At 43.1% G+C, this 23,927-nt stretch overlaps 2 protein-coding genes across 6 annotated transcripts in view; one reads left to right on the plus strand and one right to left on the minus strand.

Moving 5' to 3' along the window:
- Positions 1 to 23,927, plus strand: part of EIF2AK4 (eukaryotic translation initiation factor 2 alpha kinase 4) — a 108,685-nt gene that overhangs the window by 46,366 nt on the left and 38,392 nt on the right. For all 5 annotated transcript variants that reach the window (XM_059372494.1, XM_059372491.1, XM_059372493.1 and 2 more), the window contains 11 exons: positions 3,549 to 3,655; positions 4,234 to 4,391; positions 7,519 to 7,982; positions 8,491 to 8,554; positions 11,070 to 11,153; positions 12,820 to 12,942; positions 15,161 to 15,265; positions 17,123 to 17,177; positions 17,963 to 18,042; positions 20,810 to 20,911; positions 22,358 to 22,411. In XM_059372494.1, coding sequence (XP_059228477.1) covers positions 3,549 to 3,655; positions 4,234 to 4,391; positions 7,519 to 7,982; positions 8,491 to 8,554; positions 11,070 to 11,153; positions 12,820 to 12,942; positions 15,161 to 15,265; positions 17,123 to 17,177; positions 17,963 to 18,042; positions 20,810 to 20,911; positions 22,358 to 22,411 — 1,396 coding nt within the window. The remainder of the gene's footprint in view (positions 1 to 3,548; positions 3,656 to 4,233; positions 4,392 to 7,518; positions 7,983 to 8,490; positions 8,555 to 11,069; positions 11,154 to 12,819; positions 12,943 to 15,160; positions 15,266 to 17,122; positions 17,178 to 17,962; positions 18,043 to 20,809; positions 20,912 to 22,357; positions 22,412 to 23,927) is intronic.
- The window catches only part of SRP14 (signal recognition particle 14), a 51,457-nt gene continuing 50,017 nt past the window's right edge, over positions 22,488 to 23,927 (minus strand). The window contains exon 6 of the mRNA XM_059372499.1: positions 22,488 to 22,517. Within this exon, the coding sequence (XP_059228482.1) occupies positions 22,503 to 22,517 (15 nt within the window). The 3' untranslated portion in view covers positions 22,488 to 22,502. The remainder of the gene's footprint in view (positions 22,518 to 23,927) is intronic.

Genomic DNA, 23,927 nt, shown 5'->3' on the forward strand with positions numbered 1-23,927 from the left:
GATCAAGCCCCGCATCAGGCTCTCTGTTCAGCGGGAAGCCTGCTTCTTCCTCTCCCACTCCCCATGCTTGTGTTTCCTCTCCTGCTGTGTCTCTCTCTGTCAAATAAATGAGAAAAGTGTTTAAAAAGATTTTTTTTATTTAAATGCACGGATGAAGTTGACTAAAAGGAAACCAATAGAAATACAGTAATAGAACCAAAGATAGGCACATTTCATTCTTCAAAATGTCACCTTTGGCTTCTTTATTGGTCAAAGGTAATTTAGCAGATAGCATTATGTATTTTTAAAAAACAACACTAGGAAGTTGATGTGCAACGTATCTCTTACATTTAGCCGAAAAGTGACAGATTCCGTAGCTCATTTTCTTCTTAGAGAATTGCTCAGCCCTCGGGCTGTTGAACCTGAGATTGGCACTATTTCTCACTCTGTGTAACATGGTTGTCCTTTAGACTTTTTTGTATATTCCTGTCTCATCCTAGACTGATTCGATGGATGACTAGGTGAAGGAGGGGCACATATGGTATTATTTTACTGCCTTTGCTGTCCAGCCCCAATAAAAAAAGAAAAAAAAATCATTCACCAACAACATAAGCATAGCAACATTTCATTTGTTGTTGCCTTTTTACTTCTTGGTGACTATCCTCTGGAAAAAGGTTTTGCTCCGTCATCAGTCTCTGACAGGAAGGACCCCAGCCTGGAAGCAGACAGCTGGTTTCAGGTCCCACCCTCACCCCTTCCTAGCTGAGTACTTCAGCTCTCTACCTTGAGGTTTGTCCTTATAAAATGGATCATTTTACTTATTTATCTATTTATTTGAAAGAGAATGAGGCGGGGAGGGGCAGCGGGAGAAGCAGACTCCCCGCTGATTCCATCTAGAGACTCCAGGGTCATGACCCGAGCCTGGAAATAATCTAAATGACCAACGGTAGGAGAATGTGTATATAATGTGAGTAAATTCTGGTAAGCTCAAAAAGATCTTGAAGTACTGGCTTGGAAAGATCTCTAAGACACATGGTATAATACCGTGATTTATAGTGAGAAATATATATTTGGTCTTCATCCCTGTTTCAAGCACAGAGCTCTTTTTTTCTTTTTTTTCCGGTTGGCTCGGAAACTTGAGGCCAATAAAAACCTCAGTGCCTTTTTTTTTTCTTTTCTTTTTTTAAGTTTTTATTTAAATTCCAGTTAGTTAACATATAGTGTAGTATAGAACTTAGTTCTAGGTATAGAACTTAGTGATTCATCACACTTATAATGCCCAGTGGTTGTCACAAGTACCTCCTTAATACCCTTCACCCATGTAGCCCATCCCCCACGCACCTCCCACCAACCCTGGATTTTTTTCTCTATATGCTGTTCTTAGTAACATTTTGCAATTGACACAACTGAGACAACTGAGACACAGAACTTAATGACTGACTTTGTTAAAGCTCTTAAAACCATTGTCTCTTGTTAAGTTAATGAGGTGAATTTTGGAACTCACCTGAGGACCAGGGCTAGTTGCCCGGAGAGCTGACAGAGAACCAACCCATCACTAGAGCGGTTGAACTTCCAGTCCCTCTTCCCGACCTGTCGGGTAGAGAGAAGGGCTGGACATTAAATCGATCACCAGTGGTGATTTCTTCAGTGATGCCTATATAATGAAGCCTCCATAAAAACCCCTCCAGAAGGGTGGGGTTTGGAGAGTTTCCCGTTGGCGAACACAGAGGCGCTACCTTTCTTCTGTCTGGCTGTTCCTGAGCCATATATCCTTCCATAAGAAACTGGTACTCTGGTAAATAAAATGTTCCTCCGACTTCTGTGAAGCACACTATCAGACCAGTTGAACCCAAGGAGGAGGGGGTTGTTGGAATCTCCAGTCTCTAGCTGGTTAGTTGAAAGCAAGGTTGTGATTGGCATCTGCAAGGGGTTGAGAGTCAGTCCTAAGGGACCGAGCCCTCAAGTTGGGGGTCTGATGGTCTGATGCTATCTCCAGGTAGATTGCGTCAGATTGAGTAGAATTGTAGGACACCCAACTGGCGTTGGAGGATTGCTTGGTGGTTTGGTGGTTCCCCCCCACCCCACCGCCACAGCCCCTCCAACGTGGAATTGTGTACAGAACTTTTGCATGATAAATGAAAAAAGCAAGTTGAGGATAATGTAAGATGATGTAGTTTAAAAAAAAAAAAAAAGATATCCACAAAGCAATTCTGTTATTTTTTATAAGATTGTGTTAAATGCATAGAAAAATGTCTGGAATGACAAGACATGAGAGGAGAGGAATTGGAGAGAGATGGGGGGTTATCATTATCAGTAATATTTTAATATTTGCACAGAGAAGGTTTTTTGTTTTACTGGTGGAGTTAAAATTAATCTTAAATTTTTGGGGGGACCATATCTTACACAAATGCTTTTACTGTGGTCTTTTCCATTTCAAGGTATGCAATTAGGAGTGCTTTGCAGTGGTAACTGCCATCACTTTATAGGTGATAAGTACAGAATTCACAGTGATAATTGGTTCTTTGAAATACACTAATTGATAATTAGGGTCAGGTGCTACCGGGTGGTGCTACTTGGGTCATTGTCATAAGAGACAAACAGTTTAGGTTAGTTAGAAAAGTGGTTCCCAGACTTGAGCTTGGATTGAAACCATCTGGACACCTTGGTAAAGCACAGATTACTGCCCCGACCACCAGAGTTGCTGATTTCCTAGGATAGGTTTGGAATAGAATTTTTAAGAAATTTCCAGGTCCTACTGGTACTGATGCGCCTGGTCAGGGACCCCACCTTGAGAACCACTGGGTTAAAGGTGTGGCTTGTCTTCATTAGAAGGCAAAAGTGATTTAATAGAATAACAAACAAGGTTCAAGGAATGAGGTATATGATAAAATGTGGGGCTTTTTAAAAGTAGTCCTTAACTGTTAACAAGTTACATCCTATCATGATGTTAAGTTTCTCATTTTGGGGCCCAAACCTGTATCAGCCGTCAGATTTGCTTTCCTTTTGGAAAGCTTTGTTTTTCACTGGTCCCTGGAGAGGCTTAATGTAGGATGGGAGGTCATTACACTATTCAGTGGGCGTGCAAATTCCTAACTTGTGCTTTTTTTTTTTTTTTAAGGTTTTATTTATTTATTTGACAGAGATCACAAGTAGGCAGAGAGGCAGGCAGAGAAAGAGGGGGAAGCAGGCTCCCTGCCAGGCAGAGAGCCTGGTATGGGGCTTGATCCCAGGACCCTGAGATCATGACCCAAGCTGAAGGCAAAGGCTTAACTCACTGAGCCACCCAGGTGCCCCTATAAGTTGGGCTATATTAAACCTGTAAAAAAAAAACCTATTCCACAAGGTAAGTCTTCCTGCTTCTAAAGACTATATATTTTTTGATACCCCACTTACTCCCAGTGGTCAGCATGTATTCGCTTAGGAGTGCATTTTGGTCTGTAAGCAACAGGTGTTCTCTAATGTATACTTAACCTTAAAATAAACCTATAAATCAAAAAATAAACCCTTGGATTAACGAATCCAGTGATTATTTTCTGCATCGCTGAGATACTCTCTGCCCTCTCACTGAGGTGTGTGTGCTTGGACGACAAGGAGAGATGGAGTGCCCAGCAGCTGTTGAAACACAGTTTTATCAATCCTCAGCCAAAAATGTCTTTGTTGGAACAAAGTCCTGAAGGTGAGTCTGTTACCGCTCTTTCCGTGAACGCCTGTTTGACCTAAATTATTTTGAAAGTACGCAGAAACCTAAGACTGGAACGGACTGCCTGGATCATTTATTTTAACTATTTTATGCCAAGCTGTACATAAATCCATTCATTGAATGTGTACTGTGTGCACGGAACCGTTTTTGCCATCCTGGTTTCCAGCCTTGACCATTGGATTGTCCGTTGGATTGTCCGCCGGGATAGCCTCTTTCGGTGTTGGGTACCCTTCGTGTCCTGTCACCTTCTTGCCATGGAACTAGATTTCCCTTTTGCTACTCACGAACAGATTAAGGAACCCCAGTAGAGCTGGTTGGGTTCTGGCTCTCCTGTGCAGTCATTCCCTTACTGGAGATCTCACTCAGCACCTACTGTATGTTCTACCCCCTTGAAGGAGAACCAGGTGAAGAAAAGGCTTGAAGGGTCTGTGCTGGGTGGGAGGTCCCTGTTCTAACTACAGGTTGGGTCGCCTCCTTCCAGCGCCGGCTTTGTTGTTGAGTTCTGCACCTCTTGCTATTTTTCTCATGCCTTGTTGCCTCTCGTTTTATCTCAGATTCTGGAGGACAGGATTATGTTGAGACTGTTATTCCTAGGAAGCAGCTACCCAGCGCAGCATTCTTCACTGAGACCCAGAGACAGTTCTCCCGGTATTTCATTGAGTTTGAAGAACTACAGCTTCTCGGCAAAGGAGCCTTTGGAGCTGTCATCAAGGTGAGCTACAGAGTTGTGCCCCGGCCCTTTCTGCAGACTCAGAGCTCTCTTTTGAGCACGGGTAGAGACATACATAGGATCATTTGAAACCACAATGCTCATCACCTTCGCAGAGTTAAAGGCTTTACTTTGAGTCTCAGTGGACATGTGACCATACATCATCTCCTCCCCCTTGCTCCAGGCAGCACATTAACATGCACATTAACATGAAAACCCCACAATTACACTGGCTTCAAGTGGAGCCAAGCCCTTGGTGTGAAAACTATCTTTCTGTGCTTTGGTTCAGAAAGCAAATTGTCCTTTTTGTCCCATTTTCTTTCAGAGGTGCTGTAGATTAAAGGACTGCGAGGTTAGAGCTAGGGTGGACCTCACTAGGAAATGGCCCCAGATGGTCTCAGTGGCTTTTATTTTCCATCTGTTACTGAGAAAGAAAATGAGTGGTGCATTATGAAGGCATGCTATCATTAGGTCTTCTCTTCTGCTTTCTGGTCTCTTTGGGTGACTTATGATTACCTGCCCCTTGAGAAAGAGATTTCAGCTGTTCTTGTGTAATTTTAAGTATTTTGACCTCAGGAGGTCCAGGCTAATCATGTATTATTAAATCCATATAAGACATGTTACCTCTCACAGAATAAAATGGCCTACCATCAAGAGGGCATATGCCTGTTTAGGATTTGAGAGTGTTATTAGGGAGAGTTAGTGGGATTATTGTGGAAGTCCTTTTATAGCAACTCCCCCAAATAAAAAGGTTTTCTATGGTAATCAGAGACAGAAAGATAATCTTAAGTTTGCTGAGAGGAAGTTAGAGGATTATGGAAGATTTTCAACTCTCTTCATGAAAGTATAGACATTATTGTTAGATGGCTAAAGAGACCTACTGTGGGCAGATAGTCCTGATTAGAGGATCCCAGTGCTGTACAGAGGAGTGGGTGACTGATGTATATGTTACTGCTTTAACTCACACCATAATTTTGATCAAGTCCTTTAACTTGTTTGTGTTTTCATCCTTGAATGTGAGACAGTGTCAAACTCCATTTCCTTACAAGTACTTAAAAATAATGAGAAGGCTCATATAATAAAAACAACTAGTAATTTAAGCCCCTGAATTTTCCTGTGTTCTTTCCCTCTGAGAGGCTACAGCCCTCACACTCCCATCTCTCTTTCTGGGTTAGGGTTGGGCATTTCTGTTCAGTCATCTGGCATTGCCTATGCACTTGGCCCCATTATGGTTCAGGCACCTTTCCACTGTCATCAGTGAATCCCTGGGACGTTGCAGTGTAGTGAGCTCCACACCCCAGTCAGTGACTCCAGGCCTTCATGATGTGTTCTGAGACTCAAGGTCAAAGGCAATGTCAAGACTTCCCACTATTTCCTACTCTATTAATGATGTAGCAGAAAGAGAACACAGGGCCATAGCTTTTTGGAGCACATTCCATATTTCAGGTTCTGTGCCAGATGGCTCACAAACCTTGTCTTTCAGTTTCGTGACATTGTTATGAAATAAGTATTATCCTCATTTTTCCAATGAGGTTACTGACCTTCAGAGAAGTTACATAATTTGTATGAGGTTACATCCATGCAATAAGAGAGGAAACCAGCATTCAGACCTCTATCTATTCTACTCAAAAGCGTATTTCTTACCACTGTTCCCACACAACAGTAATCTGAAACTCAATTTTATAGTACTCCCTTTTCATTCTAATTGGAACCTATGAGAATGATGCTTTATTTTGTATTTTATAATCAACTGGTTGTTCCCTCTGCCCGTGGGAGGTTGCTTTTCATCACTTCAGTTGACTTGCACCTTGGGTCCAGAATGTTCTGTTGAACAAAATTTGGTAAAAGTTAACTTCAGTCAACCGAGTGGCATCCTGTGACTGCCCAAGAAAAAGTGTCTCTAATGCAGAATGTGGAGACTTTGAAACTTTCTCTTGTCTTTATTTTTTGTGTTCTTAATCACATTGTTCTGGTCTTAAAACATACCATCAATCAAATTTTTTTTAAGATCTATTTTATTTAATTTAATCTTAAAAAATTTATGACTGATGGTATGTTCTAAATATTTATTTTATTTTATTTATTAGAGAGAGAGAGCATGAGAGGGGAAAGGTCAGAGGGAGAAGCAGACTCCCCGCTGAGCAGGAGCCCCATTTAGGACTCAATCCCGGGACTCTAGGATCACAACCCAAGCCGAGGGTAGTTGCCTAACCAACTGAGCCCCCCAGGTGCTCCAGTTAGTATATTTTTAAAGATTTATTTATTTGACATAGAGGGAGACACAGCATAAGTAGGAGGGGCAGAAGGAGAGGGAGAGAGAGAATCTCAAGCAGATTCCCTGCTGAGCATAGAGCCCCACATAGGTCTCGAGCTCACAACCCTGAGATGATGACCTGAGTGAAAACCAAAAGTCCTCACTTAAGGAACTGTATCACCCAGGTGCCCTCAAAATAATTAGCATTTTACAAAAAAAAATTTTTTTTTTGAAGATTTTATTTATTTATTTGACAGAGAGAGATCACAAGTAGGCAGAGAGACAGGCCGGCAGGGGGGAGGAAGCAGGCTCTGTGCTGAGCAGAGAGCCCGATGTGGGGCTCGATCCCAGGACCCTGGGATCATGACCTGAGCCGAAAGCAGAGGCCTTAACCCACTGAGCCACCCAGGCACCCCAATAATTAACATTTAAAAAAAATATTTTGCTTATTTATTTGACAGAGACACAGCGAGAGAGAGAACACAAGCAGGGGGAGTGAAAGAGGGAGAAGCAGGCTTCCTGCTGAGCAAGGAGCCCTATGTGGGGCTTAATCCCACTGCCCTGGGATCATGACTTGAGCGGAAGGCAGACGCTTAATCTGCTGAGCCACCTAGGCGCCCTCTCCAGGTCCTAATTAAGCTAAATATACATGTTGTTTGGGGTGAGATGTTTTCTAGGGATTTCGGCAGTCAAGACTTTTTTGTTCAGCTTAAGAGACTAAAATATGTGGCTCTCTACTGTAGTAACTGTTGCTTCTCCCTGAGAATTCAGGGCTCCCCAGGGACGGCTTGGGGTCATGGGCTACAAATACCAGTCCGCGAGGCTCATAGCAGCTGACGGGCACCTGTTTCCTTCCTCTCCCGTGCTCCATGGCAGGTGCAGAACAAGCTGGATGGCTGCTGCTACGCAGTGAAGCGCATCCCCATCAACCCGGCCAGCAGGCACTTCCGCAGGATCAAGGGCGAGGTGACACTGCTGTCGCGCCTGCATCATGAGAACATCGTGCGCTACTACAATGCCTGGATCGAGAGATATGAGCGGCCGGTGGGCTCGGCGATGCTGCCCCCGGACTCGGACTCGGACTCACGGCCCCAAACATGGGATGCGCCAGCTCCGTCCCAGCAGCCGGTGTGCTGCGGCGGGCCTAATGGCCCCGGCAGCGTGGAGGCGGCCGCGCCCCCGCCCATCCTCAGCTCGGTGGAGTGGAGCACGTCGGGCGAGCGCTCCGCCAGCGCCCGCTTCCAGCCCGCCGGCCCGGGCTCCAGCAGCGACGAGGAGGACGACGACGATGAGGAGGACGACGAGGACGAGCACGAGGGCATGTTCCGGCAACCATTCCTGTAAGAGCACCCGTGGGGGTGCCAGGCCCACGCCCCGGGAGAGGGGATTCAGTTAGAAACCCAGGCTGTCACCATGTTGAAGTGCAGAATTGTGTGTTTAGAGGGGAACCAGATTCAATCCAAAGGTTTTATTCCCTGTTGGCGTCTTCAAAAGCGCTCTAAAACCCAAGCCCCGAAGAAAGGATAAATAGAAATTCCTTTCAATACTTCGTTTTCTTAGTACCATTGACAGCAAGTTTTTAAAAGAGCATTCTTTTGGATAGGGGCTTCCAACTCCGGGATATTTAAAAACTAACCCGGAAGCTTGACATAGGGCCAACTGCGGTTCTGACAAGTCAGGAATTGTGATCCTAAAAGTTGGTGCATCTCAGAAGACACCCTGATCCATCTTGTTTTTCCTGGTTTGATTTCATTCTGTCCAGTGAGAGACAGTCAATCATGACTCTTAGCTGTGGAATTCTAACAGAGAATTTGATTTCTTTAGTATTTCTCTGTTTCTCTTTTTAAGACCTGCTTCAGATTCTGACAGCGATATCATCTTTGAAGATGAGAACAGTAAGAGTCAGAATCAGGTAAATATATAAATAGAAATTACACCTTTTTCTCAGGGATGGCCATGTAAGAAAACTAGTGCTTGATGTTAAAAACCCTGGGTGGAACAGTAAAGCCTCACTCTAATAGGCCGATATAGAAATTATCAATTTTAAAACACGATAGTTTAATTTATTATTCATGGGCCTTATATTTTAGATTGTCCACATAACCACACATACCTGTTTTTAGAGGGGAGGAGTAAATTGACATGCTGGGTTTTGTTTTGTCTTGCTTTTTTGAATGAACACCATTTCCTAGAAGATTTGGGGAAACTTGATGTGGTTGGAGATAGGGATCGATTTAAGTAATTAAAGAGCCTATTAGAGTTATGTTGGTCTCTATGACCAGTTAATCTGGATTACTGTCTAGCACAGTGTTTTAGCACTGAGTCATGATCCTGAACCGGCAATGAAAGAGGTTTTCAGGCCTGCAGCCAGCTTTATTTAATTTTTAGTGCTGTAGGGAAGAGTGGAGACCATGCATCACACTAGGAAAAGTAACCTGTGTGTATACCATGTCTCACATGAGTCTGTGAATTGGGTATGATATAAAATATATTTCTTCATGTGGGTCACGGTCTGAAAAGTCTTTTGAAAAACACCGTTTGAGGCCTTGGACCCCACGCAGTCCTGCATCCTCCTCTGCCCAGACTAGCAGAGCCCCCGATCGCCGCTGCGTGGCACTGACAACTAGGACTGGCCGTTGTTAATGCAGAGGAAACTTCCATGAGAGGGGGTAGAGTGCCACGACTTCATTTCTAGGAATAAAAATAGAATTGTAAGCCATTATAAGGGTACATTTGTAGTAGATAAAAGTCTACATGTGGGCCCTGATAAGCAGCTAAATTGATTTGAAGGAGGTTTGAATGCATTCTCTGGCATTTTTTAGAAATGTTTTTTTAAATTAAAAGAACCTTAAAGTCTTCTTAGTTTAAATTTATAAATTATAGAGGCATCTGCTTGACTCCGTCAGTTAAGTGTCTGCCTTGGGCTCAGATCATGATCCTGCAGTGCCAGGATCAAGCCCTACATCTGGCTCCCTGCTCAGGGGGGAGTCTGCTTCTCTCTCTGCCCCTCCCCTGCTCATACTCTGTGTGCTCGCTCTCTTTCAAATAAATAAATAAAATCTTTAAAAAATATATAAATTACAACCTACTGCTTTTATTTGAGCATTAGCTATACGTTTAATTATTACAGGAGCACCAAATTTACAATCCTGGTTTTGCTTCTTAAGGGCAACATCCCATGGGCATTCTAATTGATGAGTAGAAGCCTCCAAGAGATTAACAGTCTTCTACAGATAATCTCCAGGGTATATAAATGATTCAAGAGTAGAACTTGACTGTTTGCAGAACAGAGCTGCCTTTTCTTTTTCTTTGCTAAAGGAAAAATGTTGAAAAATGCTTCCACAAACTAAATCATAAACCGTCAAATAAGATCTAATGCTTTTTCCTTAGCCAATCCTTTTCCCCCAGGTGGTTGTGTTGAGGGGAAATGCTTAAATACATTTATGAGAAGAATAAAATAACTTTTTTTTTTTTTTTAAGTTTTTATTTGTCGGAGAGCACGATCAGGGGGAGCAGCAGGCAGAGGGAGAAGCACGTTCTCCGTTGAGCTAGGAACCCGATGTGGGACTTGATCCCCAAACCCTGAGATCATGACCTGAGCCCAAGGCAGAGGCTCAACCAACTGAGCCACCCAGGCATCCCTAAAAGAACTTTAAAAAAGGGGGTGGGGCACAAGAGTTAGAAATGACCTGTAGGGGAAGAATAGAGTGGAAAAGCATTCTGGACGATCGGTCACAGTGAGTGGCAGCCGAGTGCCGGTTCCTCAGTGGCACTGCCCAGAGGGCAGTGTGCCTTTCAGTAATATCTTCCCATTTAAGTTGATTGAGCTGAAGATAGATCTCTCTTCTTCCCAAAGTAAGCCTACCATCAAAGAAAGGTATTCCATTTCATCTGAAACCTTTAAAATACTAGCCTGTAGACAACAGTTGACTTGGAATCTTTCTGTCGATCACACAACCGTAATAGGTACCTACTTCCTATTTTCCCCCATCATTATTCTATATAGTGACATACCTGTAAACTCTACAGTAGATTCTGGTAATAGCACAGTTGCCTTTGAAGTGCTGGTGGTGTCTAAAGGACAGAGGCTGCGTCCTGCTTGGTCCTCCTCTCTGAGGCGATAGGATGTTGGCCTGTCAGGTGAGGGTGGGCACAAAGAGCCTGAGGAGGGTGATGATCGTGTTACCATTTTTTTTTTTAATATTTTATTTATTTATTTATTTGACAGAGAGAGAGAGAGATCACAAGTAGTCAGAGAGGCAGGAAGGAGGGGCAGGCTCCCCGCCAAACAGAGAGCCTGATGTAGGGCTCAATTCCAGGACCCTGGGATCATGACCTGAGCCAAAGGCAGAGGCTTAACCCACTCAGCCACCCAGGTGCCCCCCTGTTCCCATTTTTTGAGTTCTCCCGTGTTCCTCTTGGATTAGAATGAAGACTGCAATGGGAAGAACAGTTGCCATGAAAGTGAGCCATCAGCTGTTGTTGAAGCTGTGCATTATCTGTATATCCAGGTGAGATCCTGTGCGCCGCGCTCGTTCACACAGCGCCTCCCGGTGGTCGCTGGTGGGAATGTTGTGGGAGGCTAGAGCAAGACACAAGGCAGAGGAGGGATCAGTGGCACGGCCAAAGGTGAATTGAGGGGAGATAGTTGCAGCCCAGACGCCCTGACCCCCAGCCTTGAACTCGTGCTTTCTGTACCATAGCAGGGGATGGTATAGGGCGGTGGGTACAGGCTCTGGACTCAGTCTGAGTAAGTTCTCCTTCTGGATCCCCCAGTCACAGCTGTGGGAGCTCAGGCAAGTTTCTTTTGCATTCTGTGCCCATCTAGCTATTCAGTGACTTGTGAAGAATAAGAAAAGTAACACTTTTAAGGTCACAAAACCATGTCTGAGTTCTGTAAGCGCTAGACTTGCACGTACCGAAGTTCCACTCTAACAAGCTGGATCTGGACAAGTAAAGTGTGATGCAGACATATCCTGCATGTGCAGAAGAAACCCCAGGGTAGCCTCAGGCCAAGTGCCTAAAGTCCTAGAACCTCTGGGTGACAGGAACCCTGGGTAAGCCACTTCCAATGGGGCTTTACTAAAAGGAAGCAGACTTCTCTGCCTGAGGGCCAGAGTCCCAGACCCTGGTGAGCCCTGCTAGCAGAGGCACAATTGCAGACCCATGAGGAACATTCTGCCTCTGCCCCAAGTGAATAGGACTGTGGGGCCTTATTAGTATTTGCAGTCCTATCGGTAAGTAGGCAGATCTGAAATGTCAGATGCAGTAGTGTGTTCCAGAAGGGAAGCCTCAGACAAGTAGATGTTTCAAAAGACACTAATTAGGTGGCTGCTTTTAATTTTTCCCTAATATAAACATCGCCAATGTACCACTCACACGCAGAATAAAGCATTTGTCCTCTAAACCACTAACTGAAGTCTGTACTCTGTGCGTTCAGTCTCTAGACAGTTATGAGTCAGAGGTACGCAGGGGAGGTGTGTCTGGAGGTGTGATAAGATCACAGTCTGAGAGTCCCAAGCCCTCGTGAGGGCTCAGCGATGAGTCAGAATCTCGAGGTGGTTATTCAGAGCATGAAGCACTGGTTTGAAACCCATAGGCCAGTTGCATAAATCAAAGGCTACATGCTGATTGAAGATTTAAATGATACTGCATTGTTTTCTGATCCATTAATATTTAAGAAGGGATGAGAAAGACCCTTGTCCTGGATGTTTGGATATTTACAGCATTTTACTCTGGACTTGAAGGTCACTGTCACTAGTTCAAAGTACAAATGAGGAAGGCTCATGATGTCGTTAGATTTTTAATTAGCCTTTCTTGGAAATTTGGGTTTGGAAATGGTCATGTGAAACAAGTTTACTTAATTCTCAGTTTTTTCATTATTTGAAAAAGAATGAAATCATTTATGACAAGGACTTTAGACAAGTCTTATTTTTTAATGAATGATAATAAAAATTAAAAGGGTTATGTTGAGGTGCTGTGATAATGTCTCTCTCCCCCCCCCCAAATTTTTTTAAATAGTTGGATTCTTTCCTCAAAAAAAAATTTAAGCCTTGCCTTTAAGTACTTAAAATCCACAGCACATGTTTTAAAATGGAAGATTACGTTAATCGCCATTGTCTGCCTTAATTGAAACCGTATACAATCAAATGCTGCCTGGTTTGTTCTTGTCCCCAGATGGAGTACTGTGAGAAGAGCACTTTGCGTGACACCATTGACCAGGGGCTATATCTGGACACTGTCAGACTCTGGAGGCTTTTTCGAGAGATTCTGGATGGATTGGCATATATCCATGAGAAAGTAAACTTTACAACATTTCATACCTGAAAACTTATGCTTGTATAAAACTGATGACAAAAAAAATATTGTGAGATTAGAGAAAAACAGAAACAGAGGGAAAATTATGGGTATATTGAAATTTATTTTTATAGGTCAGACATATCAAAAGACATGTATATAGTATAAGGTATCAGAGTTCAAAGAAAAGATTGAGGGTTAGGACAGGGGTCAGCAAACTGTGGCCATGGGGTCAAATCCAACCTCCATCTGCTTTTATATGAACTGTAAGCTAAGAATGTCTTTTATAATTTTTTTGTTAAAAGATGTTATTTATTTATTTAACAGACAGAGCACAGGGAGGAGAAGAGGCAGAAGGAGAAGGTAGAATCAGGCTTCCCACCAAGCAGGGAGTGGAATTCCATCCCAGGACCCTGGGATCATGACCTGAGCTGAAGGCAGACGCTTAACCACTGAGCCACCCAGGCGCCCCTACATTTTTTTTTTCTTTTTTTAAGTAGACTCCACACCTAGCGTGGAGTCCAGTGCAGGGCTTGAATTCACAATCCTGAGATCAAGATCTGAGCTGAGCTCAAGAGTCAAGTACTTAACTAACTGAGCCACCAAGGTGCCCAGCTTTTACATGTGTAAAGGATTATTTAAAAAAAAAAAAAAATCAGAAGAAGAATATTCCATGACACATGAAAATTCTGTGAAATTCAAGTTTTAGTGTCCACAATAAAGTTTTACTCAAACAGGGCCATGCTCATTTGTTTACATATTGCCTATGGCTGTGTTTGTGTTACAGCTGTGGGGCTGAATAGTTGTGACAGAGACTGTGAGGCCTGTAACGTGTAAGATATTTATCTGACCCTTTAGAAAGAGTTCTCCAACCTCTGGATTAAGCAAAAATGTTTCAACATACACGAAAAGCAAGGGTGGTTACTTCAGTTACTTAGAATAAAGTGAGTGTGGTGAATACAGACCCAGTCATTTGATTCTACTTGGCTTATTGCGGTCCTTCCTAGGACCATGGCGAAATCCAGAAGTCATCTAACAAGGGTAGAGATGAGACTGGAGACACAGCCCACCACATAGTATAAAATGTCATTTTATAAAGCTAGATATTGTCATGACAATGCAAATGCTAATGGACTTAGCTTCAGGATGAAACACTGCTTACATTTTAAAAATGGGATTATCTACCGCATTGGGCAGTGTACATGTGTTTTTTTCCTTTGCATAATTTTCTTTAATCTAAAATGTTTAGACTGTTGTATATTTATACTGAAAAGCCAGGACTGTGATTTACATATGTTAAGTTTATAAATGAGTTGGTGGAGTAAGGTTTGCAGGGTTGGAAATCAAAATGAATTTTAATGACAGCCATTGGAGCTCTTTGATATCTCCCGGGATCCTAGAACTGTGCCCCACATGCACTCTTCTCTACATCTCATTTGCTCAGCTTCTGCTAATGATCTTCTGGGTATCTTATGCTCTGCCACGCCTAGAAATGCAGATAGTCACAAGCATATAGCAGACCCCATACTTGAGAGGGACTTGTTCTTTTTTTGAAGGAACCCAAATTCATCTTCGTGTAACAGTAAGATGATACCATAAGGTGTTTTTATTATTTTTTAAATTGTTTCCTGTATTATAGTACCTGAAACAGTAAGCATCATGAGGCTGCCATCAGGAAGGGGAGAAAGCCAAGTTCACGTAACAGTTAATCATTGAGCACTTAGGTGTGTGCTAGGGATGCAGATTGAATTAGATTCGCTGTGGAAGGCATTGAAGGCAAGTTGGTACTTGGAAGTGTTGGCACAATTCAGATGAGAGGAGAAAACAAGAATTTATAAGGCAGGGGAATAGGGTGAAGAGAAGAATAGGAGAAGGAAGGAAAATGGTGTGTGTCTTCTCGGCATGGATACAGCTGAGGGTTGATACAGCAGCGTTTTGTGATTCCACAGAGAGATTGGGAACCCGGTGGAGGGAGCCCTTGGATGCCCCCAGGGAACAATTTGGGTTTGACCTCCTCCAGGACCACCAGCAGGTAGACTGGGAGATGTTGGGAAGGTCATTGGCAGGACGGTCAGGAGACAGTGCAGAGGCCAAAACAGCCTGGACCAGTCTGAGGGAGAGGATCTCCTCTGCATCTTGACATTAGGTTGGCCTTTGAGATTAGGAAACAGGTAAACTATAAACTATGCTTGGGAAACAGTTCTTTTTTCTCTTCCATCAGGGAATGATTCACCGGGATTTAAAGCCTGTCAACATTTTTTTAGATTCCGATGACCATGTCAAAATAGGTGATTTTGGTTTAGCAACAGACCATCTGGCCTTCACTGTGAGTATTTTTCAGATTGGACTATGCCTAAAAAAATGAACCTGCATGTCGATTATCCTGTCTTGCAATACTTTCATGGTTATGAGTTGATTAAACTCTGCTCTGTAATCCCCAGGAAATTCTGCAAGTCTGAAGGGGTGAGCCACAAATGATCCCTTAGACTTAGAAAGGAAAAATACACTATAGTGAGGATGTTCCACCTGAGAGACATAAAATTACTGGTTTCTGGATGATACTGAGGTCAAAGGCATATAATACTTTTTGAAATAATTTGGTCATTTGGCCTACCATTGCCAGGCACTGGGCTTGATGCTTTACCCTTGAGGGGCTTTTCGTTAATTTAAGGAAATAGAGCTCAAAATACCATGGAACACCTGAAGATCCAGTCTTAGTCATCATTATAGAATAGTTGTTCAACATGCAAAGCTAAAATAATGTGAAGAGAAATAGCGATATAAGAGCAAAAGGCAAGAGAAACTTGACATGTGGTTATGAGGACCCAGAAAGGTGGTATAAAGAAACAAAAGAAACAAGCATTTCGGATGGGACTTTAAGGATGGGTGAGAGTCCAGAAGGCTGAGATTGAAGGCAGATCAGGGCAAGAGATCCGAGAGAGAAGGAATAGCATAAGCAAAGGCCCTGGGGTGAATGATATGACTGTTGGGAGGCCAGCATGTTGTCTGTGACAACACATGACTGTGAAGCATTAGGGGAGACGAGACGATGCTGGAAAGTTGGGGGTTTTTGTAGGTGGCAGGCCTTAAGTGCCCGAGGAAGAGTCTTTTCATAAGATGAAGTTAATAGGCACAAAATCTCTAGTACATGCAATTAATTCCAAGAGTGGTCAGAGATTTAGATCAGTCATAGAACAACCATAGGGACAAAACTAGAAGGTGAGGTTAGGAGTGGAGAGGGAGGAAACAGAAGGGGAACAATGAGAGTGTGGTCCTAAGCAGAACAGCGGGGCATTTTGAAGAGCGCTGATCCCAAGCAAGGAAGGGCCTGATGGTGCGGTCTTGATCCCCAAACGGAAGAATTTAACCTAATATCAGAGGCTGTAATATAGTGAGTAGACAGAGGCACAGGCTGCGGAGGCTCCCTGACCAGGGCTACACACAGTCCTTTCCCTGCCCCTTTATGGCAGTGTGACCTGGGGCAGGTTAAACTCTCCGTACTTCAACTGTACAGCGTGCCTAATGCTAGAACCTACTTCCGAGAGTTGTTGGGTAGATAAAATGAGAGGACAAGGCAAGCCCTCGGAACAGTGCCTGCTGCTGAGAACATGAGAGATGCTGGTATGTGTGATGGTGCCTGTGACAGGACCCTGTGGAGTGGTGACTCAGGGTGGTCTGTGAGATGGTGTCGGCACGGATACAGCTGAGAAAGGCGGGGCTACCTGAGAGGGGCTCATGGTGACAGTGGAGAAGCTGTGGTGACCAGCCTCTAGGAACGAGGAGTAAACATGGCCCCACATGAGGGAACAGCAGCGGGGAAGTTAGAGAGGGAGTTTGTAGTGGTTGTTAATATGCTCTGAACCTTCCTTGTCAGTGGATTTCTGCTTTGGCATTTGCAAACGTGAAAATAAATGGGTTTCTCTTTCGGGGCTTTCTGCCCTGAAGGAGGAGTTCCTCAGCAATGAGCCCTTCTCCTTCTTGGTCTCGGGGGTTTCCAGGGAGTCCCACTTTAGCAGGCTAAATAAACAGACACTATTTAGAGCACAGAAAAAACATTATTGTAGTTAATTCTGTTTTCTGTGGGTAAGTTCTCTGTCGGTCTTGATTTAGAAATGGAGAGGCCATTTCTGTGGAATAACATAACATTTTAAAAGTGGTATTTGACTGGCTTGTATTTTTTTAGGCTGATGGCAAGCAAGATGATACGGCAGATCACTCGATTAAATCAGACCCCTCAGGTAAATCCAGAAGACTGTATGTTTAATTAGTGGATTAAAAAGCAGACCACAGGGGTTTTCTTCTCTGATTCTCTCTCTCTCTCTCTCCTTTACATATAAAAAGCTGTGCAAATATAATGTATACCCCTGAGGAGCTTGGAGATACATATATACCCATGAAACCATCCATCTCAACCTATGTTATAAACATATCCATAACCTCCAGGGTTCCTCCTGCCTTCCTAATTATTAAATTTTGTGGTAAGAACACTCACCATAAGATCTGCTCTCTTAGAAAATTTTTAATATGCCATACAATACAGGTTTCTTAATCTGAAACCTGTTTTTCATCCATAAAGATTTTATTCTAAAGCAAATTACAATTACTCATTAAATTGACAAAACCGTGAGCATGCTTCAGTTATTTTTTTCCCTCTTCACTATCTTAACTAAATTAGAGCTTTAGTTAGATAATTGGCTGTCATGGGTAGACGGTTACACTTTGACCCCACAAGCTAATGTGAGGTTACCTCATGACCTGGGATGTCTGGGGTCTTCTCTCTGCACCACCCCTCTGCAAGAGCAGAGACCTCCCATGTGGAACAGAGTCTGTGGCCATACGTGACTTCTGGTTAAACCCTCGGTGAAGTGTGTACTTCGCCTTCCTCTGAAGGCAGTGAAGAGTTAACAGATCATGCCTCATTCCTAAGAAGCTCCCTCTCCTCCTTTTTTCTTTTAAATAAAAATTTGTCTTACCTCCTTAGTCCTCTTATTAGAAAAGTTTCACTTTGTCTTTTTCCATGCAGGCCATCTGACTGGAATGGTTGGTACTGCTTTATATGTAAGCCCAGAGATCCAAGGAAGCAGTAGACCCACGTACAACCAGGTAAAGGGGAAGGTTTCTGGGGCGAAGGGGAGGTCTCAAGGGTAAGATCGTAGGAAGAACATCGTGATCGAGATCATAGCGTTTGGTGTTAATTGCCGCTGCAATGGGAACATTCGTTCATTCATTTATACGACATATCCACATGTATGTCGAGTTGATGACTCCCCTTAAGCTGGCACTGTTGCTGCTAAGGACCTTACTGTCCATCCATCCAGAAAGGATTTTCACTAACCTCGTCCTAAGCTGGGCCCCAGAAATACAGAGAACAGGACAGCTGACTGATAAGACAGGTGTCTTATTCCAGCCCTGGAAGAGCTTAGCCTTTGGTGGATGAAACAGACAATAAATAGGTGAAAACATAAAATAATCACAAATGGTTAAGAAAAGAAATCGACTCCAGAGAGCAGTAGGGGGGCATCATGTCCAGATAAACTGACCAGAGAAGGCTTCCCCAAGAGGATGGCTTTAAGGATAGAGAAGGGACAAGCCACATGAAGTTGGGAGCTGAGAGGAAAAAAGGGTAAGCAAAAGAAATAGCATGCATAAGGAGAAAACCGAGCCAGCACTGGCTTGCCCATTGGAGACCATCAAAAAGAACATCCATGCAGATACAGCCTGGTGAGCGCTGGGGGAGAAAGGCATGAAGCTGGAAAGGAAGATCAAGGTCAAATGATGTAGAGCCAGCTTGGCCTTGAAAAAGGGGTGTGCACAGGGAGCCACTGCAGGGTCTTGAGCAAGAGAGTTCACTCCAGCTGCTGCTGGAGGCTTTGCAGAAGTCAGGTTGGGTGGCTGCTAGCTGGAACCGAGTGGTGGCGGCTGCTGTGGGGAGAAGTGTGCTCAAATAAGACACGTGGTCAAGGGGAGGTTGGGTGGAGATAAGGTAGGGTGATAGGACAGTGCCCAGGTTTCTGCTGGAGCAGTTGGGGGCGGGCTAGTTGTCCAAGATGGGAGAGACAGGAGAGGACAGCAGCAAAATTCTGTTTGGGGGTCATGTTAATTTGGAAATGCCTGATGAGAGATCTACTTATAGATGTTCAGTAGGTTATTGAAGACTCGGGACTTGAGTTCAGTGGAAAGGTTGGAATCAGGTATAAATGCAAGAGTCATCCTCATGGGATTTAAAGCCATGCAGCTGGATGGGATCCCTTAGGGTGAGTGTAGAGCAAAATTTCAAAAATATATTGGGCAGGCAATTCACATCAGAGCATATTTTCAAGCTTACAGTGAACCCCAAACCTGGGTTTCCATTCTGATAAGGAGCACCAGGCAGTGACAGTGGAATTCTATACAGATAGCCAAATACCCAGCGGGGCTGTGGCATGGCGCAGACTCCCTTAGTGCAGCCTCTCCAGAGTTCAGTTTGCCACATGTAATGAAATGCAAGAGGCTCTTTCCACCCTTTGTCCCAGCAATTACCCTTCTTGAAATCTACCCAGAGGAAACAACAACATCCAAAAAGATGGATATAAAAGGGGATTGTCACAGCATTATTTAGAACAGTGGAAAAAAAAACTGGTGTTTAAAAATGAATGGCTAAATAAATTACAGGACTTCTGTATAATTGAATACAATATGTCATTAAAATCATGTTTTAGAAGCCTGGTTTGGAAAAATAATACACTAGCTGGAAAATATTCATGCTCTCTTAAGGGAATAAAAATTACAAAATGTATGGTTCTAGTTTTATAGAGTGTGTGTGTGTGTTTAAAGATTTTATTTATTTATTTGACAGAGAGATTGTAGGTAGGCAGAGAGGCAGGCAGAGAAAGAGAGAGGGGAGAAGCAAGCTCCCTGCCGATCTGGAAACCTGATGCGGGGCTTGATCCCAGGACCCTGAGATCATAACCTGAGCCGAAGGCAGAGGCTTAACCCACTGAGCCACCCAAGTGACCCTATTGTGTTTATTTTTAAAAAACGTGAAGGGGGCAGCTCTCTGATATGAGTAGGAAATATACTGGAGCAGTGGGATGATGAGTGAGTGCTGTTTTTCTTGGTGCTCTTCTGGATGTTCACATTTTCTACAACCAATGTGTAGGAAATGCTACAGCATTTAAAACTTGGGAGGTCACTTGGTGATAATTAGTCTGTCCTCCTAATCCTTGAGTCCAGATTCATGCCAGAGTCGCCCCTGAATGTGGCGTGTGTGCCTGTGAGCAGTTTGCTGTGAACAGCCTGCCCCTCGGGAGGACCGTGCTGGCTGCCACACTGCCTTCTGCAGATGGTCCTCCAATCGGCAGCTCCCCGCCTGACCTTCTGCGCTGACTCGCCCCACTTCTTTTTTAGTTGCATTTCCATATTCTGTTAGGATTAGTCACGTCATCTTTCTGTGGTGCCATTATTCTGTCTTCATTGATGGGGCTCTGCAGTCAGTAGCTGACCTTTGCTGTCAACTGCAGATTTTGGTCTGTGTTCCACTATTGGGATGGTTTGTAAAGGTGCAAAGCAAAGCAGATTCCTTTGACAGATCGCAGTTGTCCTTTAGTGATTACTCTCATTGTTTGGCCAGTGATTTTCTATGTCTGTATATAGCTAAACCAGTGACCATGAGTTTTCAAGGAGAGTGTTGGGACATCATACCAAATATTTTATCAGTACTCTAGATCTATTTCTTTTTTTTTTTTTTTTTTAAAGAAGAAATCAAGTTTTTTCCTAGTATGGCCTATTTTTCCCTTAGGCAGACTTTTTTCCCCAGCTAATAGTGCTTGTCCTGTAATTCCCTGATAAATGACATATTCAAGGCTGTCTAAATACAGTTTCTTCTCCCTAGAAAGTGGATCTCTTCAGCCTGGGAATTATCTTCTTTGAGATGTCCTATCACCCCATGGTCACGGCCTCAGAAAGGATCTTTGTCCTCAACCAACTCAGAGATGTACGTATCAGATATTTTAACGCCTCAATTTTGAGCAACCAAGATCTTAGCGTGGACACCAGAACTTAATGCAGGATATTTTTCTGGTATTTGTAATATGAAAGAGTCAGTCTTACTATTACCTATAGTTCTATTTTTTTTTTGTAAGATTTTATTTATTCATTTTAGAGAAGGAGTACCTGCCCGAGCAAGTGCAGGGACGAGCAAAGGGAGAGAGAGAGAGACTCTCCATGTGCGGTGCAGAGCCCAATGTGGGGTTCGATCTCAGGACCCTGAGATCACAACCTGAGCCGAAATCAAGAGCCGGATACTTAACTGTGCCACCCAGGTGTGCCACCCCCACCTTGGTTTTAAAACAAAGGAGCGATCCCAAAACTTTGCACGTATCAGTATAGTTGCAACAGTGGAAATAGGTTATAAGAATAATGGATATTTAGTTCTAGAAATTAAAGGTTCCAACTGAGTTGACCTAGTGGTTTGCCTTAACAGTACCCCCATGGCCAGAAGTTAAAAAGGGTCTGAGGAAGATAACAACCCCTTGACTTTTTTATTCCCCCAGTGAAACCTCCCTCTATGCTCTTGGGATTAATCCTTGCCTCAGTTATTGCCCAAACTAAAAGCACGTGAGGCCAAGGATGCCCACTGGAAAGGGCACTAGGATGAAAGTGGAGAAAAAGGTTTGGGTGAGGGTGATGGAGACTTGTGATGCATGAGCCAGAGATGCGAAGAGCCTTCCATTTTCCTGAGCTACAGTCCTCTACACCGTCACTGAAGATGCTGCTCTAGATATTTTTGAAAACTGTTGAATTCTTTTATACCCAGTACAGCATGGACTGTGGTGTTCACAAAGTTTGGAGATAAATGAAGTGATTACCATGTCCTTGCCTTGGCTTGGAATGCTCTTAAAAGATTATATCCTGGATGAAGTACCTTTCTTTAGTCTAAAATTCATGTTTGTTCCCTCATTTCAAGAGTATCTAAACTGTAACAACAAACAAACAAACAAAACAAAAAAACAAACTGGCAAGTTAATGTTCTGATTGAGATCTTATTGACCAGGAAGGTGAGAGCTTTTCAGCAAGTAGAGGTTTCAGGATTAATGTTTTTCTTTTGCTCTTTGTTGGTGCTCTGGTGGGGGGTTTTTTGGCTTCTTTTCCTCTGTGTGTTTACTAAAGCTACTTTGTCTTCCTCTGAAACCATTGGATCTTAAAATACTTTGTCCTCAGCTGAGATGCTTTCTGTCTCCTAGGCAGTCATTGGGGTCAAGCTTGTATGAAAATAACATGTATGTACTTGGAACAATGGGTGTTGGGTTTCAAGAAGGTATCACTCTGAGTCTTAACTTGTTTTCATTTCTGTCCTTGATTTTCTTACCTCTGGGAAATAAATGTTTTCACTGTGGCAGCTTGCCAAGCATGTGCTGATTTGAATATTGTATTCTTTCAGCCCACTTCGCCTAAGTTTCCAGAAGACTTCGATGATGGAGAGCATACAAAGCAGGTAATTTTCTCCAATGCTTTCATTACAGTGTCTTCACTCTTGGATTTTAATTACTGTTTTTCTTCTTTTTCGATTAGTCATCTTCTGCCACTCATTGTCTTGTGCCCTGAGAACAGTTTGGGAAAAAATATCAAAAGATGAAATGCTTAAAATGTTATTAGACTTGAAACACACCAAAAAAAATGCCAGGGACTGGCACAGAAAATAAGCAAACTCCAGGGTTCTTCTGCGTGGTTCATTGTGTTTTTGAAGTGCTGCTTGGAACCTTGGCTTAGCTACTGGAAAAAAAGAATGCTTTTAGATTTCATTATTTTAGAGAAACTTTGGAACTTTTTAAGAAAAGAAAAGAAAGAGCTTGGGACTTTTTAAGAAAAGAAAAATCCAATTTAAAACTATAATCTTGTTCCATTTTGTAGTTAAAGTAGCTCAGATTGTAAAGGGGAAACTGGACAGTCTGATGTTAACAGTATTTTTTTTTTTTTAAGATTTTATCTATTTATTTGACAGAGATCACAAGCAGGCAGTGAAGCAGGCGAGAGAGAGGGGGAAGCAGGCTCCCTGCTGAGCAGAGAGCCCGATGCGGGGCTCAATCCCAGGACCCTGGGATCATGACCTGAGCCGAAGGCAGAGGCTTTAACCCACTGAGCCACCCAGGCGCTCCTGGTATTATCAGTATTTTAAAGTAAAACACTTTCTTCTCCGTACTAGAAATATCTGAGTGTGCGTGTCTGTAACTCATGTCAGGGATCTGTGGCACCCAGCTGATTGGAATGAACAATGATCAGTGGATTTGTGTCTTGTGCCTTTGGTGTGCGTTGCTTCTTCAGGCTTGACAGTTTGTCATGGTGAAGCCTTCTGTGGTTGATACTCTGGGCATATAGAAGTTTATTCCTGAAACTAACTTTTCTTTCTTTCCTTTATATTTATTTATTTATTTATTTATTTTAGTATACAGACAATGTACTTTTTTTACTAACATATAATGTATTATTTGTTTCAGGAGTACAGGCCTGTGATTCATCAGTCTTAAACAATTCACAGCTCTCACCATAGCACGTACCCTCCCAGTGGCCATCACCCAGCCACCCTCTCCCTTAACCCCCCACCTGTCAGCCATCCTCAGTTTGTTTCCTGAGATTGAGAGTCTCTTATTTGTCTCCCTCTCTGGTTTCATCTTGTTTCATTTTTCCCTCCCTTCCCTTATGATCCTCTGTCTTGTTTCTCAGATTCATTGTATCAGTGAGATCATACGATAATTGTCTTTCTCTGATTGACTTATTTTGCTTAGCATAATAGCCTCTAGTTCCATCCACATCATTGCAAATGGCAAGATTTCTGGGGGTTTTTGGATGGCTACATAATATTTTGTTTTATATATATATATATATATCATATCTTCTTTATCCATTCATCTGTTGATGGACATGTAGGTTCTTTCCATAGTTTGGCTATTGTGGACATTGCTGGTATAAACATTCAGGGGGCACGTGCCCCTTCGGATCACTACATTTGTATC

The sequence above is a fragment of the Mustela nigripes genome, chromosome 13 (assembly GCF_022355385.1).
Source record: "Mustela nigripes isolate SB6536 chromosome 13, MUSNIG.SB6536, whole genome shotgun sequence".
Taxonomy (NCBI): domain Eukaryota; kingdom Metazoa; phylum Chordata; class Mammalia; order Carnivora; family Mustelidae; genus Mustela; species Mustela nigripes.